Source organism: Ips typographus, linkage group LG2 (genome assembly GCF_016097725.1).
Source record: "Ips typographus isolate SLU linkage group LG2, UJ_Ityp_2.0, whole genome shotgun sequence".
NCBI lineage: Eukaryota > Metazoa > Arthropoda > Insecta > Coleoptera > Curculionidae > Ips > Ips typographus.
The window spans coordinates 24,729,742-24,746,821 of NC_138423.1; the positions used below are offsets into that span (position 1 = coordinate 24,729,742).

At 33.1% G+C, this 17,080-nt stretch overlaps 1 protein-coding gene across 1 annotated transcript; it reads right to left on the bottom strand.

Annotated features, from left to right (window-relative positions):
* Window positions 1–4,813: 4,813 nt before the first annotated feature.
* Window positions 4,814–17,080, bottom strand: LOC145724941 (facilitated trehalose transporter Tret1-like). The gene is made up of 3 exons (XM_081973447.1): window positions 16,789–17,080; window positions 9,983–10,321; window positions 4,814–7,645 (listed from the first exon to the last, which is right to left on the bottom strand). Exons 1-3 carry the CDS (start codon window positions 16,807–16,809, stop codon window positions 6,611–6,613), a joined length of 1,395 nt encoding a protein of 464 aa, XP_081829573.1. The 5' UTR covers window positions 16,810–17,080; the 3' UTR covers window positions 4,814–6,610.

Consider the following 17,080-nt stretch of genomic DNA (forward strand, 5'->3'; position numbering starts at 1 on the left):
TAATGTACAGCTCTCAAAAAAACTATGCTTTTTCACCCTATAAATAGCGTAGGGTGATCTGTGAGTTGATCTAGTGTCCCATCTTTTTTAGCTTAAAGCGACTTTTAAACAAGTTCGATTAAGATAGATAGATAAGCCTTTCTTATTGTTATTACTATTATGAAAGCGTACTTAAAACCTTAATTTGATTAAATGTCAAATTAGGTTATTATGACCACATTTGCTCTGCTTGTTTCATGGAACCTGAAAACGAATAGCCTATGTTTTGATAGTCACGTGACATTGCATTATCTATATCCAGTCATGTCACGTGATAAGTTTTAATTTTAAGCACACTCAAAACTATAATTTTTTAAATTTATTAATCACTGAGAAGTAGACTGATATAAAGTAATTAAATAAAACACTATTAAAACCATTTCAACAGTATTTATTTCTCTCCATAAACCTGCTAGAATAATCTATATAAAAAGAGAGCGTAAAAATTATTGTCAAAGCACCTCTAATAATACACAACATTATTAAATTTATTTCCTATCATTTCTAATATGTATTTCTAAAAGGTATCGTCTTCTCGCCCGCAAAATTTGACGAAATCACATTTATTATTTATACTTTTTCTAGTTTTAAGTGGTTTTTGTATAAAGAGCATAAGAGAAACATTTTGGATTTATTGTCGTGTAACAATAATTATTATTGTTTTCTTTTGTAATAATACTTACATCTATATCAAGTAAAAGTTACCGTTAAAGTGAGCATTTGTGGATCAGTTGAAAGTTTTCAAAAACAGCTCAAGTTGAGTTATAGAGCTCATAAAAACAGATTTTTAAATGGCAGAAAAGACTCAAATTTCAAAACAAATAATTAACTCGTTTTTAACTTTAATTAGTTTTCATTTTTTTAAATAACCTAGTGAAACGTTGCCAATCTAAGATTTCTGTTCAGCTGACTGTTGAAGAAAATGGAATCAAAATTCTAACTTTTCTTATTTTTATTTACTAAATGCCACAAACAACACAAAACTGTTGTACAAAAGTATTAATATTGATTTAAAATAGTAATTTCAAAGGGCCTTAATGTTTTAAAACCCGTTTAAAACAGCAACAATAAGGTTTAACTACAGTTTTATGATGCAATATGCCAAGTGGCCTATAAAACTGTATATTACCCATTTGGACTTTTAATGTATGAAACGACTTTTAAAAAGTCGTTAACTTATATCTAACGCAAAAGTACTTGGACAGCCTACAATAAGTTAATAAATTGATTCTTGCAGATAACCAAAACTTTATCAATATTCTTTGTAGCAATAATTATTGTAGTTGAGCACATAGACGTTCCTGGACCGTATAGTATGAGTTTCTAGGTAAATACCTCTGATTGACTTAAACAATTTCCTAGATATGTACTTTTGGTAGTTACACAATTTAAAACCTATAAGAAAAATATTTTCTTGTAACGCGATATAAACTCGAATGGGTTTGTTCGATTGTGTATTAATGGACCGCAGCGTAGATATTCTTTTTCTATTTGATTGTGCTCCAAAACTTGATAACATTTTTTAGACCATATGGTTACCCGCCCTTATAGGCTTTATAATACTATGGAAGCCTTTTCTTAAATCATCACTCCATTTGCAACATTTACTATAACTCATTCCATGAATACTGTTCAAATATAATTATTATTATAATGTATTGTGCTAGTCTATCACAGATCTTAATCAAAGTTTACTCTATCGTTTTCTCTCTACCAGATGGCATTACTTTTATCCATCAAAAGCGTGTCATCATTTTATTACGTCACAATAGAATAAGTTAATAAGTAATTGACGTTTTATAACACACTCAAGTATAGGAAAGTAGCGTTTTTTTATAGTCACCTAAGTCATTGAGCAAGCGGTTTGAATCTACATAAATATCACTAGGTGGCGCCTAATATCTAAGCCTTAATAACTACTTTTTGAGGTACTAAAAACTAACCAGTCTACGTTTACAACATCAGTTTCAAATATATTTTAAAGATAAGTAGTTGAAAGATATACCAGTTCTGTTGATCTAGTTTTCGATGGAGCGTGTGTATTTTAAAGCAGTAAAGATCCTCATTTTGGCCTGAATAGCAGTACGTATTATTGTCGCTGACTTTTTTTCATTTATTGTCAAATTATAGTCGTAAATTCAGTTACAGTTAATGTCACACGCCTTGGATTAGTTTTGTTTATTTGTAATTGATGGATAAATGATGTCTTTTAATTAAAAACATTGTGAAAAGACGGTGAGAAACACAAGGTTTCCTAAATTAAAAACTTTACATAACACACTGATTTTCGAAAGTTGATCATCACGTGACGAAAGGAATTCTTGGGAATTATGACACATACGTATTTCTGAGATTGTTTGATAGCACTAAAGTAGTACTAGTGAGGAATGTGAAAGCACCGGTATGCGTATTCTTGAAATGAGGGAATAAGGGAGTTACTAACAGAAAAGCATATTGAGAGTCATGCTCCCCTGCATTGAAGAATTGGGGTCTGGTGTATTAGCTTTCATCGAATTACCATGATAGATCGTCGATAGCCTATTTGACAGATCACACTAATGACAGAACTGTGAAATGTGTTCAAACAAGAACTTATTAATCAATTTAAAAATTGATGTTTAAAAAAATAGTCAAAACAGTTACGTGACTTTAACAAATACAGTTTTGAACTTGAAATTGTTTGCAGAACGGTAAATATAAACAGACAAAATTCAAATTAAATAAACCAGTCACGTGACCCTAAGATAATTCAGTGTGTGAAATCAGACGCTACTGTTGGTCAATACCGTAATTTTTTTGGAAACTATCCTAAGAATAAATTTATCCGGAGGTGAAAGTACCGGCCCTAAAGTATACAGAAATTATACTCTGTGAAATCACTGGGATTACAACAGTCGCATAGGCGACGAACGTAATATGTCTTTTTAAACTTTTACAATTTACTAATTTCTTCTAATTATGAAGGAGTTGTACAATATTCGATAACCATGTAACCTTTAAACTATCCAATAACATGAAAAAACACTACAAAATTTTGGACAGTCAGGGAGAAAAGCTGTGTCAAAGTTTGAACTGACAGAAACACAGTTTGAAAGGACAGTCAAGGACAAAATCGCCTGTAAAACCTACTTGGAGTAAAAAAATTGCTGTTTTAAGCACATTTTTGAAATTCTCATTAAATTTCCTATCCAATAACATGAAAAAACACTATAAAATTTTGGACAGTCAGGGAGAAAAGCTGTGTCAAAGTTTGAACTGACAGAAACACAGTTTGAAAGGACAGTCAAGGACAAAATTGCCTGTAAAACCTACTTGGAGTAAAAAAATTGCTGTTTTAAGCACATTTTTGGAATTCTCATTAAATTTCCTATATAATAACATAAAAAAACACTACAAAATTTTGGACAGTCAGGGAGAAAAGCTGTGTTAAAGTTTGAACTGACAGAAACATAGTTTGAAAGGACAGCCAGGGACAAAATCGCCTGTAAAACCTACTTGGAGTAAAAAAAATGCTGTTTTAAGCACATTTTTGGAATTCCCATTAAATTTCCTATCCAATAACATGAAAAAACACTACAAAATTTTGGACAGTCAGGGAGAAAAGCTGTGTCAAAGTTTGAACTGACAGAAACACAGTTTGAAAGGACAGCCAGGGACAAAATTGCCTGTAAAACCAACTTGGAGTAAAAAAAATGCTGTTTTAGGCACATTTTTGGAATTCCCATTAAATTTCCTATCCAATAACATGAAAAAACACTACAAAATTTTGGACAGTCAGGGAGAAAAGCTGTGTCAAAGTTTGAACTGACAGAAACACAGTTTGAAAGGACAGCCAGGGACAAAATTGCCTGTAAAACCAACTTGGAGTAAAAAAAATGCTGTTTTAGGCACATTTTTGGAATTCCCATTAAATTTCCTATCCAATAACATGAAAAAACACTACAAAATTTTGGACAGTCAGGGAGAAAAGCTGTGTCAAAGTTTGAACTGACAGAAACATAGTTTGAAAGGACAGCCAGGGACAAAATCGCCTGTAAAACCTACTTGGAGTAAAAAAAATGCTGTTTTAAGCACATTTTTGGAATTCCCATTAAATTTCCTATCCAATAACATGAAAAAACACTACAAAATTTTGGACAGTCAGGGAGAAAAGCTGTGTCAATGTTTGAACTGACAGAAACACAGTTTGAAAGGACAGTCAGGGACAAAATTACCTGTAAAACCTACTTGGAGTAAAAAAATTGCTGTTTTAAGCACATTTTTGGAATTCTCATTAAATTTCCTATCCAATAACATGAAAAAACACTACAAAATTTTGGACAGTCAGGGAGAAAAGCTGTGTCAAAGTTTGAACTGACAGAAACACAGTTTGAAAGGATATTCAGGGACAAAATCGCCTGTAAAACCTACTTGGAGTAAAAAAAAATGCTGTTTTAAGCACATTTTTGGAATTCTCATTAAATTTCCTATCCAATAACATGAAAAGACACTATAAAATTTTGGACAGTCAGGGAGAAAAGCTGTGTCAAAGTTTGAACTGACAGAAACACATTTTGAAAGGACATTCAGGGACAAAATCGCCTGTAAAACCTACTTGGAGTAAAAAAATTGCTGTTTTAAGCACATTTTTGGAATTCTCATTAAATTTCCTATATAATAACATAAAAAAACACTACAAAATTTTGGACAGTCAGGGAGAAAAGCTGTGTTAAAGTTTGAACTGACAGAAACATAGTTTGAAAGGACAGCCAGGGACAAAATCGCCTGTAAAACCTACTTGGAGTAAAAAAAATGCTGTTTTAAGCACATTTTTGGAATTCCCATTAAATTTCCTATCCAATAACATGAAAAAACACTACAAAATTTTGGACAGTCAGGGAGAAAAGCTGTGTCAAAGTTTGAACTGACAGAAACACAGTTTGAAAGGACAGCCAGGGACAAAATTGCCTGTAAAACCAACTTGGAGTAAAAAAAATGCTGTTTTAGGCACATTTTTGGAATTCCCATTAAATTTCCTATCCAATAACATGAAAAAACACTACAAAATTTTGGACAGTCAGGGAGAAAAGCTGTGTCAAAGTTTGAACTGACAGAAACACAGTTTGAAAGGACAGCCAGGGACAAAATTGCCTGTAAAACCAACTTGGAGTAAAAAAAATGCTGTTTTAGGCACATTTTTGGAATTCCCATTAAATTTCCTATCCAATAACATGAAAAAACACTACAAAATTTTGGACAGTCAGGGAGAAAAGCTGTGTCAAAGTTTGAACTGACAGAAACATAGTTTGAAAGGACAGCCAGGGACAAAATCGCCTGTAAAACCTACTTGGAGTAAAAAAAATGCTGTTTTAAGCACATTTTTGGAATTCCCATTAAATTTCCTATCCAATAACATGAAAAAACACTACAAAATTTTGGACAGTCAGGGAGAAAAGCTGTGTCAAAGTTTGAACTGACAGAAACACAGTTTGAAAGGACAGTCAAGGACAAAATTGCCTGTAGAACCTACTTGGAGTAAAAAAATTGCTGTTTTAAGCACATTTTTGGAATTCTCATTAAATTTCCTATCCAATAACATGAAAAAACACTACAAAATTTTGGACAGTCAGGGAGAGAAGCTGTGTCAAAGTTTGAACTGACAGAAACACAGTTTGAAAGGACAGTCAGGGACAAAATCGCCTGTAAAACCTACTTGGAGTAAAAAAATTGCTGTTTTAAGCAAACCATGTAACCTTTAAAGTTTGATAGAAAATTCAATTTTATGTAAAAATGACCAAAATGATAATAAAATGGACTCTTCCTAAATCATTTATGCTAAACCATTCTGAAACTCATATTTCAGGAAGTAACTAGAAAAAGTGGGTTTAGTCTAAAATGACATGACAGTTTTCTTCACTCATTATAAAATCCAAGATGTGTGACAATATTGTGATCGCTATAATATACAAGTTGGGCAGTTTAAAAACACTCGGACCGTATTGAAAACTCTAAAAAGGTCAAAGAAACCCATTTAGAGCTGTTATTGTGTTCTCCCAACCATTTTTGTGTACGTTGCAACTATTTATAAAAGTAAAACAGCTTAAATATTGAATATCCATTATGTCGGCACGTTCTTCGACCTTATCACAAGTTTTCAATATGGTTTAAATGCAATATTTTTGAAGTAACATTATTTATAAGGTCAAAGTTACAATTTATTAAAATAGAATGTGGTAAAAAGGAAGGAGTTCCTTTCAAAGTATTTTCAACTTAAAATAAATTCAAAAATTGTATAGTTAATTTGTTGTATTATTTGCTGTTTTTCTCAATTTACTCATCTCTAGAGAACTGTTTGGAATTTACTAGAGACGCTTTTTTGTGTATAAGTATTTTAATAATATTAAACTTAAATGTATAATAAACTCAGCATAATGACCTCAAAAATATTGCATTTCCAATTATTTGACTTTAGCAAATTTTGTGACATTTGACCTAAAATACCCACCTTGCATAAACCAAAACTTTCTTAACAATACCTTTCCACTACGACATTGACCGAAACCTTCCGAAGTGGTTTCTTGGTCGGATGAGGTCAGCTAATCCCCGTATCGATCTCTGTAAGATTTTGTCCTTTAGTCTCCGGTACGCAACAAACCACAAAACCAAGACCGCAAACCGATATGAAGGCGTACAGCCAAAAAGCTCCGTACAGCCCTAACAGCTGTTTGAAATCCATGAAAGTTTTCACACCAACGAAAGCGCATAAGTAGCTGAACGCAGTCGCTAAAGCGGTGCCCAACCCGCGATGTTCCAACGAAAACAATTCGCTGACCAGCAACCAGGATATGGGGCTTATACCCAACGAAAATGCTACAGTGAATATTAGAACACATAGCAATGGTATCCAGTCAAGATGTGGTACCGTTTTAGGATTGGCTTCTTCGTAATAAGCAAACGATCCGAAAGATGCTAAAGCTAAAGACATTAGCACACTGGATGCTACCAATAAGGGTAGCCGTCCAGCACTATCAACTAGTAAACCTGACAGTAAGGAGGAGAGGAATTGCACTACAGCTACAGCGACAGCAGCACTGTGAGGGTTAGTACCACCGAAAGTCTCTTTAAACACGCTGACCATATAAAAATTGAACGCGTGAGCTCCAGAAAAACGTTGAAAGAACATTAGGCCGCACGTTATTAAAGCTGGAGTCCTGAGGGATTGCACCAGCAGTTTAGGATCGCTCGGTATCCTGTTGGACATTATGTGCGCTTGCAAAAGAGCAAGTTCAAGTTGCAGATCCACGTTGTCGCCTCGAAGCCACTTTAGAGCTTTCTTCGCCTCAGAATCGTGACCTTTGAGCACAAGCCAGCCGGGACTTTCGGGGATTCTGAGCATGGCCAGACACATGGCAGCCGGGGCGAACGAAATAAATCCAGCTAGTTGCCTCCAATCTAGGAAAGCCCCAGCGGCAAATGCCACTAGGACTCCAACATGGCCGGAGATTTTTAACAGAGCGCTCAGCCCTCCTCGTATTGAAGGAGCCGCTATTTCGCTAACGTACACTTGAGCCGCTAGTTGTACGATGGCGACCAAAAAACCGCTAGTGAATGCAGCAAAACACATAACCTGAAATGAGAAAATGTTTTGTTTATGTATGTAGTTAATGTAATTATTTACATGTGGTTAACGTAAAAATGTAGTTAAATTATTCATGTATCTAATGTAATTAATATGTAACAAATTAAAAATTCGACTCTATGGCCCAGAAATGTGTTTTTTATTATACTTAACAGAAAATACTACATTTTCAACTGTTTATAAAATACAGTAAATATGACATTTTCGGAACAGCGCACGGAAATTTTTTCCCGATCCCTCTTTCCGTGCGCTTAATAATAAACATAGATATCCATGATACTAGATATCCTATGGCAACCCGAAGAAAAAAAAGAAACGAGTAATGTGTCTATAGCAACGATTTATTTATTAATAACAAATTTTATTTTCTGTCAGTGAAAATTAAGTATTTATATATTTATTACATTTTGCAAAAATGAATTCAGATTGTGAAGAAAATCGGGATATTCCCGAAAATATCTTACAACGAGCGGCAGAAGTGAGTGCAGATTTATTACCAGTGAAATCCAGGTTGAGATATGAACAAGAATATAACAGTTTTACCGAATGGCGGACTCAGAAACGAATCAAAATTGTGAGTGACGATATTCTTTTAGTATATTTTTCTGAAAAAGCCAACACTATGAAATCCTCCACTTTATGGAGTCGATTCTCTATGTTAAAGAGTTGTTTGGCAATAAAAGAAAATACTCACCATCAATATCCAAAAACGATTGCTTTTTTGAAACGACAAGCTGTAGGATATCTATCAAAGAAATCCAAGATTCTTACAGCAGAACAAGTAACCAAATTTTTATGTGAAGCTTCAGATGGAGAATATCTACTAGCAAAAGTAATTTTAGTGTTTGGCATCTTCGGTGCATGCCGCAGAGATGATTTAATACGTTTGAGTTTAGATGATGTGGAAGATAATGGGCGTTTCCTTGTCGTGTTCTTACGAGATGGAAAAACTCACAGGTCAAGAAGTTTTACCATTACCAATGAAAATTGCAAATTCGATCCCTGTACAATTTACCGTAAATACGCAGATCTCCGCCCTAAACATATGGAGAGTAGAAGATTATTTGTTGCATACCGAAACCAAAGATGTTACGCTCAACATGTTGGGTGCCATACTATCAGTGGTATTCCAAAACTTGTTGCAAAATACCTAAAACTAAAAAATCTCGAAGAATATACCGGACATGGGCTAAGGCGCTCTTCGGCAACCATGTTGGTGGAAAACGGCGGTGATTTGCTCACTTTGAAAAGACACTGAGGATGGCTTTCTTCCAATGTAGCAGAAGGATATATAGAAGAGTCCATACAAAGAAAAATTGTAGTATCACGGAAGTTGTTTAGCCCTTGTAACTTGGAAACTACAACATCTGTAACAGTCAATCAAGAGAACCAAAGCACACACGAACACTCCGCTTCAACATCTTTAGCAGAGTCTTTAGTTCAACAAAAAGAAATGCAAAAGGGATTGAGCTTCAACAATAATACGAATTGTACAATAAATATTACTATTAATAATAACGGTTCTGTCCAAAATTAATTTTCTTAGAATTACCTACTTGTATTTTTTTTTGTTAATTTGAGTTGTATGTACTTACATTTTTACTGTTTTAAAAATAAAAATAAATATTCCCGATTTTCTTAATAATTTTTTGCGATATTTTTTGTTTATGTTGATTTCAGGTACCTAAGTATAATAAAAAATATCGTCCATTACTCGTCCAGAAATGGATTTTCCGTTCTTGCATGACTTCCTCATTTCTGTACTGGTAATGAAATATACTATTTGGATGCTAATATTCCCTGTTCAAATATATCTTATTGCTATAATAATCGAGAATATCTTCAGCTTGATTAAAAGTAACATTTGTTAAGACCACCCTTAGTTTTCGGTTATTTTCATACATCTTCACATTTTTGCCACGATAAAAATCAAAATACAACATGTTAGAACCCTGATTCAGGGTATTGTGAGACTATAACCTAAAAATTATGCAGATTACGTAATTAATTACATTTAGTACATTAGCGACATTTTTTACACGAGTGTATGTAGTATGTTATGTAGCAATATTCATGTAATTGCCCATCCCTGGTTCAGTAATAATTCTACCAAGTTAATTGTTTTATTGTCATGAATTTTAAGGGATTTAATGTGTTTATTTTAAGTCCACATATGCAGCATTTGTGTAAATTTCATTACAGTGAGTGTGATTGGTCAAAAAAGTAGCTTTCAGCTTGCTGCTTTTTTTTGACCAATCAAAAACTACGAACAATGTGGACATGACTGAATTAATGATTTCTGAATCTGACAACAAACTAACTTACCTCTACACTAAAAGCAAACCCAGTCAAAAACCAACAAACTGACAACGGCGCTCCGGCCATTAAAAGAGTCCGTTTTCGGCCCCATTTGACGGCCAAACCGCCTAAAGGAGCCCCGAAAAGAGCCCCCAACAAACTCAACGAGGCTAGCCACGACGCTTGTTGTCCATTTACGTCAAAAGCTTTGGCGTCCCGTTGTTGTAATGAGGCTATGGCAGGGGAACTGTAGCCCTTGCCCAACCCGGAGGCTAAGGGCCCCAAAGAGACCGCCAACGAGGCTAGAAACTGTCCTATGTACTCGGATTTTCCTGTGATCAAAAGTTGTTTTGTAGGGCCGGCCAGCTGAAATAATAAAAAAATATTTGATTTTAAGAAATAATTTGATTATACAAAATGAAGTTGGTATTAAATTTTTTTTTTTTAAATTTGTAATAATTCATTTAATAAAAGCTCAAAACATACACATTGATGCATTATATTCCCCTTCTTGTTACGCTCTTTGTATGTACAAATGTTACAACAGAAAATGATACATAAAATCCATAAAAATATTGAAGGTTTAAAGTAGAAAATGTCTCACTTTATTCAGAATTTTGAATTCCTTTAAATGAAATCTAAATATTACTGATTATCTTAAAATAGCCTGAAGCTAAGCTTCATAATTGGGATTTCTCCGTCAATTTTGTACGGTTTTAACAGTGGTAGTTGAGAGGTCTCTTTCCCATTCCAGTAGGAAAGTTTTAATCTCTTTAATGAACTCTGCAATGTTACGAACAAACTTTCATCGCAGCTTTCCAAATATAAAGCTGAAACTTGGAAAACTTGAACCGAACCAATTAGAGTGGCATAAACAAATCGGAAATTTGCAATTTTATCGTGATTTAGATATGAATGGAACGTCGAAGGTGGAATATAGATGATAATTTTGGGCCACTATTAATATGAATTTCGTTGCTAATCAGTTTTCCAGTCCAATTAGCTGTAAAACTCGTTTATTGTATGGAATCGCTATTTCCAGGGTTTTATTCAACGAAACGCATTAAAAGTTAATGCTAGTGGGCGTGGAAATGGAAGTAATGACACTAATGAAACCCATTTGTTGGGCTATAAGAACCAGTGGCGTTCATGAAAATTTTAAACATGGAACTCAAACTGTTACGGTTTTTAATTGGTAGTTACCTAATTTTAACACTGAACTTCTTCTTCTATTGCCCTATCCGATACGTAACGGACGGATCTTATTGGCTGCACAACAGTTCAGTAGATGTTGCTCCAAACAATTTTTACAGCAATGAAATTATTCTTCTTCTTGGTCATCTTTGGAGAATTCTGTATTTGTTATTTCTCATGGTATGGCCAAAATACTCTAATTTTCTACGCTTTACAGTAAGCATGATTTCAGGCTCACATCCCATCCTTCGGAGTACTGCTTCGTTTGTAATTCTTTCTATTCAAGAGATTCTAAGAATTCTTCTAAAAAATCCGCATTTCAAAAGCTTGCAGCTTTTTTTCCTTTAGCGTCTGACAGCGTCCAAGCCTCCACACCGTACAGAGGAGTGGAGTATATACAGGGTGGTCCAGTTTTAAATGTCAATAATTCACCAAACCATAGCCAATTAAAAAATAAGTTGAAATTCATTATGTCATTTCCCTGAAAAGTTCTTCCTTAGGAAAATACAGCCCTTCAAATTTCTGTTTAAAAAATCGTTTTTTTTGTCACAACTGTCAGACCGTTGGAGCAATATTGATCAAATTTGGAACAAGCACTTTATTACACGTTATTACGGTCAAAGACCCAAAACTAACCCAATCCAACTTAAAAATTGGAAACGGAAAATTCACCACACACAGTAGCCAGTTTTCATAGTTTCCAGACAAACTAAAAGACTTTAGTTTTGAAAATTGAATTAGAAAAGATAAAAATTTCAGAAGCTTAAAAATTGTGTTTGTAACCAGTTTTCATGCAAATCGAGAGACTTTAATACTAAAAATTGGCTTGTAGACATAAAAACTACTTTTTCAAGAATTTGTTACTACAAATTCATACATTTAAACCTTAAAAGTTGACTTGAACCCCAAAATGTGACTGAACTAATGAAAAGTGACATCAGAAGCTTAAAATTTGCATTTGAAGTAAGTTTTCATAATTTGAAGACAAATTTCAATATTTTAGTCTTGAAAATAGTCTTAGATGCAGGACATTGACATTAGATTCATGAAAATTGTCTTGAAAACTAACTTTTCGTGCTTTTTACTTTGCTTTTAATTTTCTTCGAATTCTGGACTATTTTTAGTGCTTCAAAACTGCTTTCAGCTTGGAAAATCGAGTTTCAAGACTATCTTCACCAAGTTATTGACATAACAAACTTAAAAAATAATTTTTACATTCTTCATATACTTAAAATGGCATTCCAAGCTTTGTCACTATTAAATCGACTTCTAGACACCTCAGTGCTAAAAATTCGGGCATTTCTTAATAAACTAGACTGTTTTAAGGCTGTTTTCAGTGCCTCAAATCAAGTTTCAAGACTATCATTACAAAGTTTTTGACTTATCAGGCCTAAAAGCCAGTGTGTCCACTGACCATAGTCTTGAAAATGTTATTTCAAGTTTCTTCACTATTAAATTGACTTCTACACTCATAGGTGCAATAAATTGTAGCACGTCTAAGAAATTCAGACTGTTTTTAGTGCTTTTTAAGACTGAAAAATCGAGTTTAAGACTATTTCCAAAAGTCAAGTTTCTTCAGTAATAAAAGTAAACAATTTTGGTACCAAATGCTACAATAATAGTCTTGAGAACTAATTTTTAGAAAAAAAAAATAGTCCGAAAATTTAATTTACTTCTAGACTTGTTGTCCAGTCCAGAAAATTCAGTTGTACACCAATTAAAGTCTTGAAAATATACTTTTGGGCTCTTTTTAGTCCTAGTAAAGTCAGTTCTAGCCTTAAAAGTCAACTTTTATATTATTTTTAGTAGTATAAAATGAGTTTCATGCACAATACAATCTTTGTCTTGATTTCCGGACTTAGTCCTTGCATGCCAGTTTCAGACACTCAACCAGGAAAGGAAAAAAATGCAGTTAGACAGGCAAAAAGTAGAAAAAAAATCTCTGTTGCCAGTACTGCTTTCCTATAGTTTTTTCTTTTTATCTTATGTATACTTTTCAAACTTCCATACCGGTTTTTTTTTGTGTGTTTATTCCACTTATTTTTAAGTAAAATTCGAGAATAACTAGCTTAACAATCTGAATAGGTGCTACGAATTTGAGTTTGATATAGGTACAGTCAAAGTTCTGAAAACTTTTTTGTACAAGAAACAGTTTATTGTTTTCAATTATTTGCAACTAAACAATATTTATCATGGTCTGTTTAAAAATGTTACCCAAGTGAAGAAACAAGCCTCAAACCAGTCAATATCTATTTATCTTGCATTATACAGACTTCAAGCAAGTTGACACACGATACAAACCAGACAACTGATGTTATTGTGTGCTAGCGAACTTTTCGACATTTATCAAGTGTACAGACAAAAATAAACGAGTCCACCCTTAAAAATGGTTATTTCGTCCGAACCAAATTCCGATTAAATGCTCCGAAAACAAATTATTACGACAACGCGAAGGTATGGCAAAAAAAATAAAATTTTATTCGAGAAACCAAATAGAGCCCGGTTCTATTCCGTCAAAGAGCGTCCTGGCAAATTGTTTCTCAGTTTTATGATTAATGAAGTCGCTTTGAAATGGGTTCGAAATTGTTTCGTTCAAAACTTTCACGGCCCGATTTACTGACGCAAACCGAGCGCATTTCGGTATTGATTTACTTCACTTTTTAGTCTCTTCAAGTTGGTTGATTGCATCGACATTTTTTTTCTCGAGAGAGGCTCTAAATACACGGACAAATTACTAAACATGCCTGTCCAAATTGATTTATCTTCGAAGAGCTTTCAGCCATTCCCAATAAAAGCTTAGGTTAAAGCTTCAGAAATGGCAATTCTTTTAAAGCTGAAGAAAATAGTTAATTATTACAGTTTAATGGGTGTTCGTAACCTCAAACTTAATGGTATATGCAGTATTTGCGTATTGATTGGTCAAAAAAAGCAGCAAGCTGAAAGCTGCTTTTTTGACCAATCACAAACTGTCCACTATGCTGTTTTCAAAATTCTATTTTCACTAAGTCCATAGGTGCAGTATTTGCGTAACTCCATGTACTGTTCGTAGTTTGTGATTGGTAAAAAAAAACAGCAAGCTGAAAGCTGTTTTTTTTGACCAACTACAAACTAGCCACTGCAGTCTTGCTTTCGAGGTTAGGTTCAAATTTTTAAAAATTCTTCTTATGTTTGAGGCAGTTGAAAATTATAATAATGGTAAAATGGGACTTTCAGACTGTTTAGCAAATACCATATTTACTTCAATCTTTTCCACCTTACAAAAAAGTTTTTCAAAATAAATTTTGCTAAACGTCGGCCAAACTGCGATGTTTGATTTCCAATACCTACAGATCCCACTCCCAAAATCAGCTATTTTTGTAATTGTAAACCACAAAGTAACAATAATTTTGCTTGGATTATTAATGGGAATTACATTCAAAATGCCCTACATTATGAAAATCACGTTTGTCACATAATTTCACATACATTCAGAATTCCATAAACTAGGAAATAGTATCCTTTAGATATGGTACGTTATATTAATCTGAATTTTTGAAATGCATGTTTTGGTTGAAACATTTCTGTAACTTTAATAACTTTTTTTTCTGTTTTATATTAAGTTTTTTGATATTTTATTGCAGATTGTTTATTTTTTTACTATGTTTATTAAAATCTTTTCAAAGAACGAATTTCTTACCAAAGATTAGACAGAACAAAAACTGGGAGAACGCAGGCAGATCTCTAATTCAAACTTTTATTTATTATTTTTCGTTATAAGGCTAATACGAATATAATTCTCCGAATAAATAATACTTAATTAAACGAAATATAGGTCGAATGTAATCCTCACGTCCGGAACCATATTGTCTTTTAGCAAAATTGTTCTCCAGCCTTGTGATGATTGATGTAGTATAGTAGCGTGTTTGTTTCAAAATTAATTCCATGCCAACTGTTACGACCCCATTAACGTTTTCTATCTTCTCTATAAACTGTTCCCAATTATTAAAAATTCATAAATAATTATTCAAGTCTTATATTTTAGTCAAATAATTTTTTTGATCCAACAAATTTCTCTTAACATAGTGGAACAAGTTTGTTCATTAACCATACACCGACCACTTTACTGAAAACACGGAAATTGCAAAACATGGAACATCATAAAACACTCGAAACAGCATGCACCCATAAAACATTTTTCAAGTTTTATCAAATGTGGACCAACAGCAGAAAAATTGCAGGTAAATTGTGTTTAATGAAGTTCCAGCAAGGTTTGTTTAGTGTAATCAGTTTTTGTATATGCGGGGAGGTTTAGTAATTATTTAAAAATGCTTAGTTGGTTATTTATATGTCATGATCAAAAATATGGAAGATTATTATTGAAATAACCTTTTAGAAGAGAGAATTGTTTGAAACAGAGTTTTCCCAGTCCGTATGTCAAATTTTGGGTATAATTATTATTATTATCGATTCTAAAAGTTAAAATAACAAATGGCTTGATAAGCAAACTCATCACATTCTCCACTATTAACGTTGCATTTGCCCAATAATACATCTATTTAATAGCTTACAAATTACACTTTTTACCTGAGATCATACAGTAAAAGCATCATTAAAATAATCGTGATATATCAATATTTTGTTTCACAATCTTGAAAAAGTACGTAGTTTATTTTAAAAAATTGATATAAATCTGTAACGGTTTGTTCGATCAAATAATGATATTATTTTATAAAAACAATTTATTGGAAAATTCGTTACCTTGATCACTCTAATACATGCACATAATTTCAACATTACATTTCTTAAAGATTATGTTAAATCATAGTCTGACCACATTTACCTTAAGTTTGACGATTCAAATAGCCTATTCAAAATGTATCGTTTAAAACGGTCATTATACCAAAAAGAAAAAAATTTGGGCAGCCAACTTTAAGGTAAATGCTGTTTAGACTATGAAGTAGAGTACAAATATCAAAAATATGTTTGTAGAAGAACAGTCTAATATTGCATTGATTTTCGTGTAATATCATGTAGATGTGGCAACTCTGTACAACAAATAAGATGTGGTTTTTGATCACTCAGTACAGTATTTGTGAAGAGATCTCAAAAACAATATAAAACAATTAAGTAATTTAGGTTAGGGTAGGCAATGTTTCTCAATTTTTATTATATTTTTAAACATTATTTAAGTAGAAACTTTGATTTTAAGTTCACTTTTAATATTTAAGTACTTATTGATACCTTGTATTTATTTAATTATCTTTTCTTTTCAATTGGTTCCTTACACAACAAATCGATTTTTTGCAAATCTCTGATAAAAACATATTTTGTAGCTGAGTTTAGTTATAACTTTCTTATACTCCAATTATAACTTGGTAGGATTAAAGTAATTTTTGTACAAATTACATGATAAATATTTAATAGAAATTTAATTAATTAAGAAAATAATTGCATGTGGAAGTGTTTAGGGGATGTTCTAGATTACATGAGCTACCAGAACGACCCCATACAGTTACTAAACCGTATCAAATGACTAAAACTTTGCAAACAACCAATCTTGTGCAAAGTAAAACCATTTTAAATTTTACTTTCCTAAGTAAACAACGAAATTGAATTTTCCGTAAATTTCCAAATAGGGAAACAATCAAAATTCAACTTACCTTGTGGGAATATTGTGTCATAATTCACGAAACACGACAGGCGGAATGCTCGGCTACGACATTTTCTAGGATCTGGGATGATCCTCCCACGAGCACCAGCCGGATTATGAATGGGACGATCGTGCCATAACGGCACCAAGAGTTTACTGTGGTCCGCTATCCAGAAGTGGTCATGGTGCGCAATGGCTGGCTATCGACCCGGTGCGGATTTGGTGTCAGTTAATTGCCCTTGATTATTGGCAGCAGAAGGTTTTCTTAATATTGTTTTAGATAATAGGAAGGTTTTCCAAAA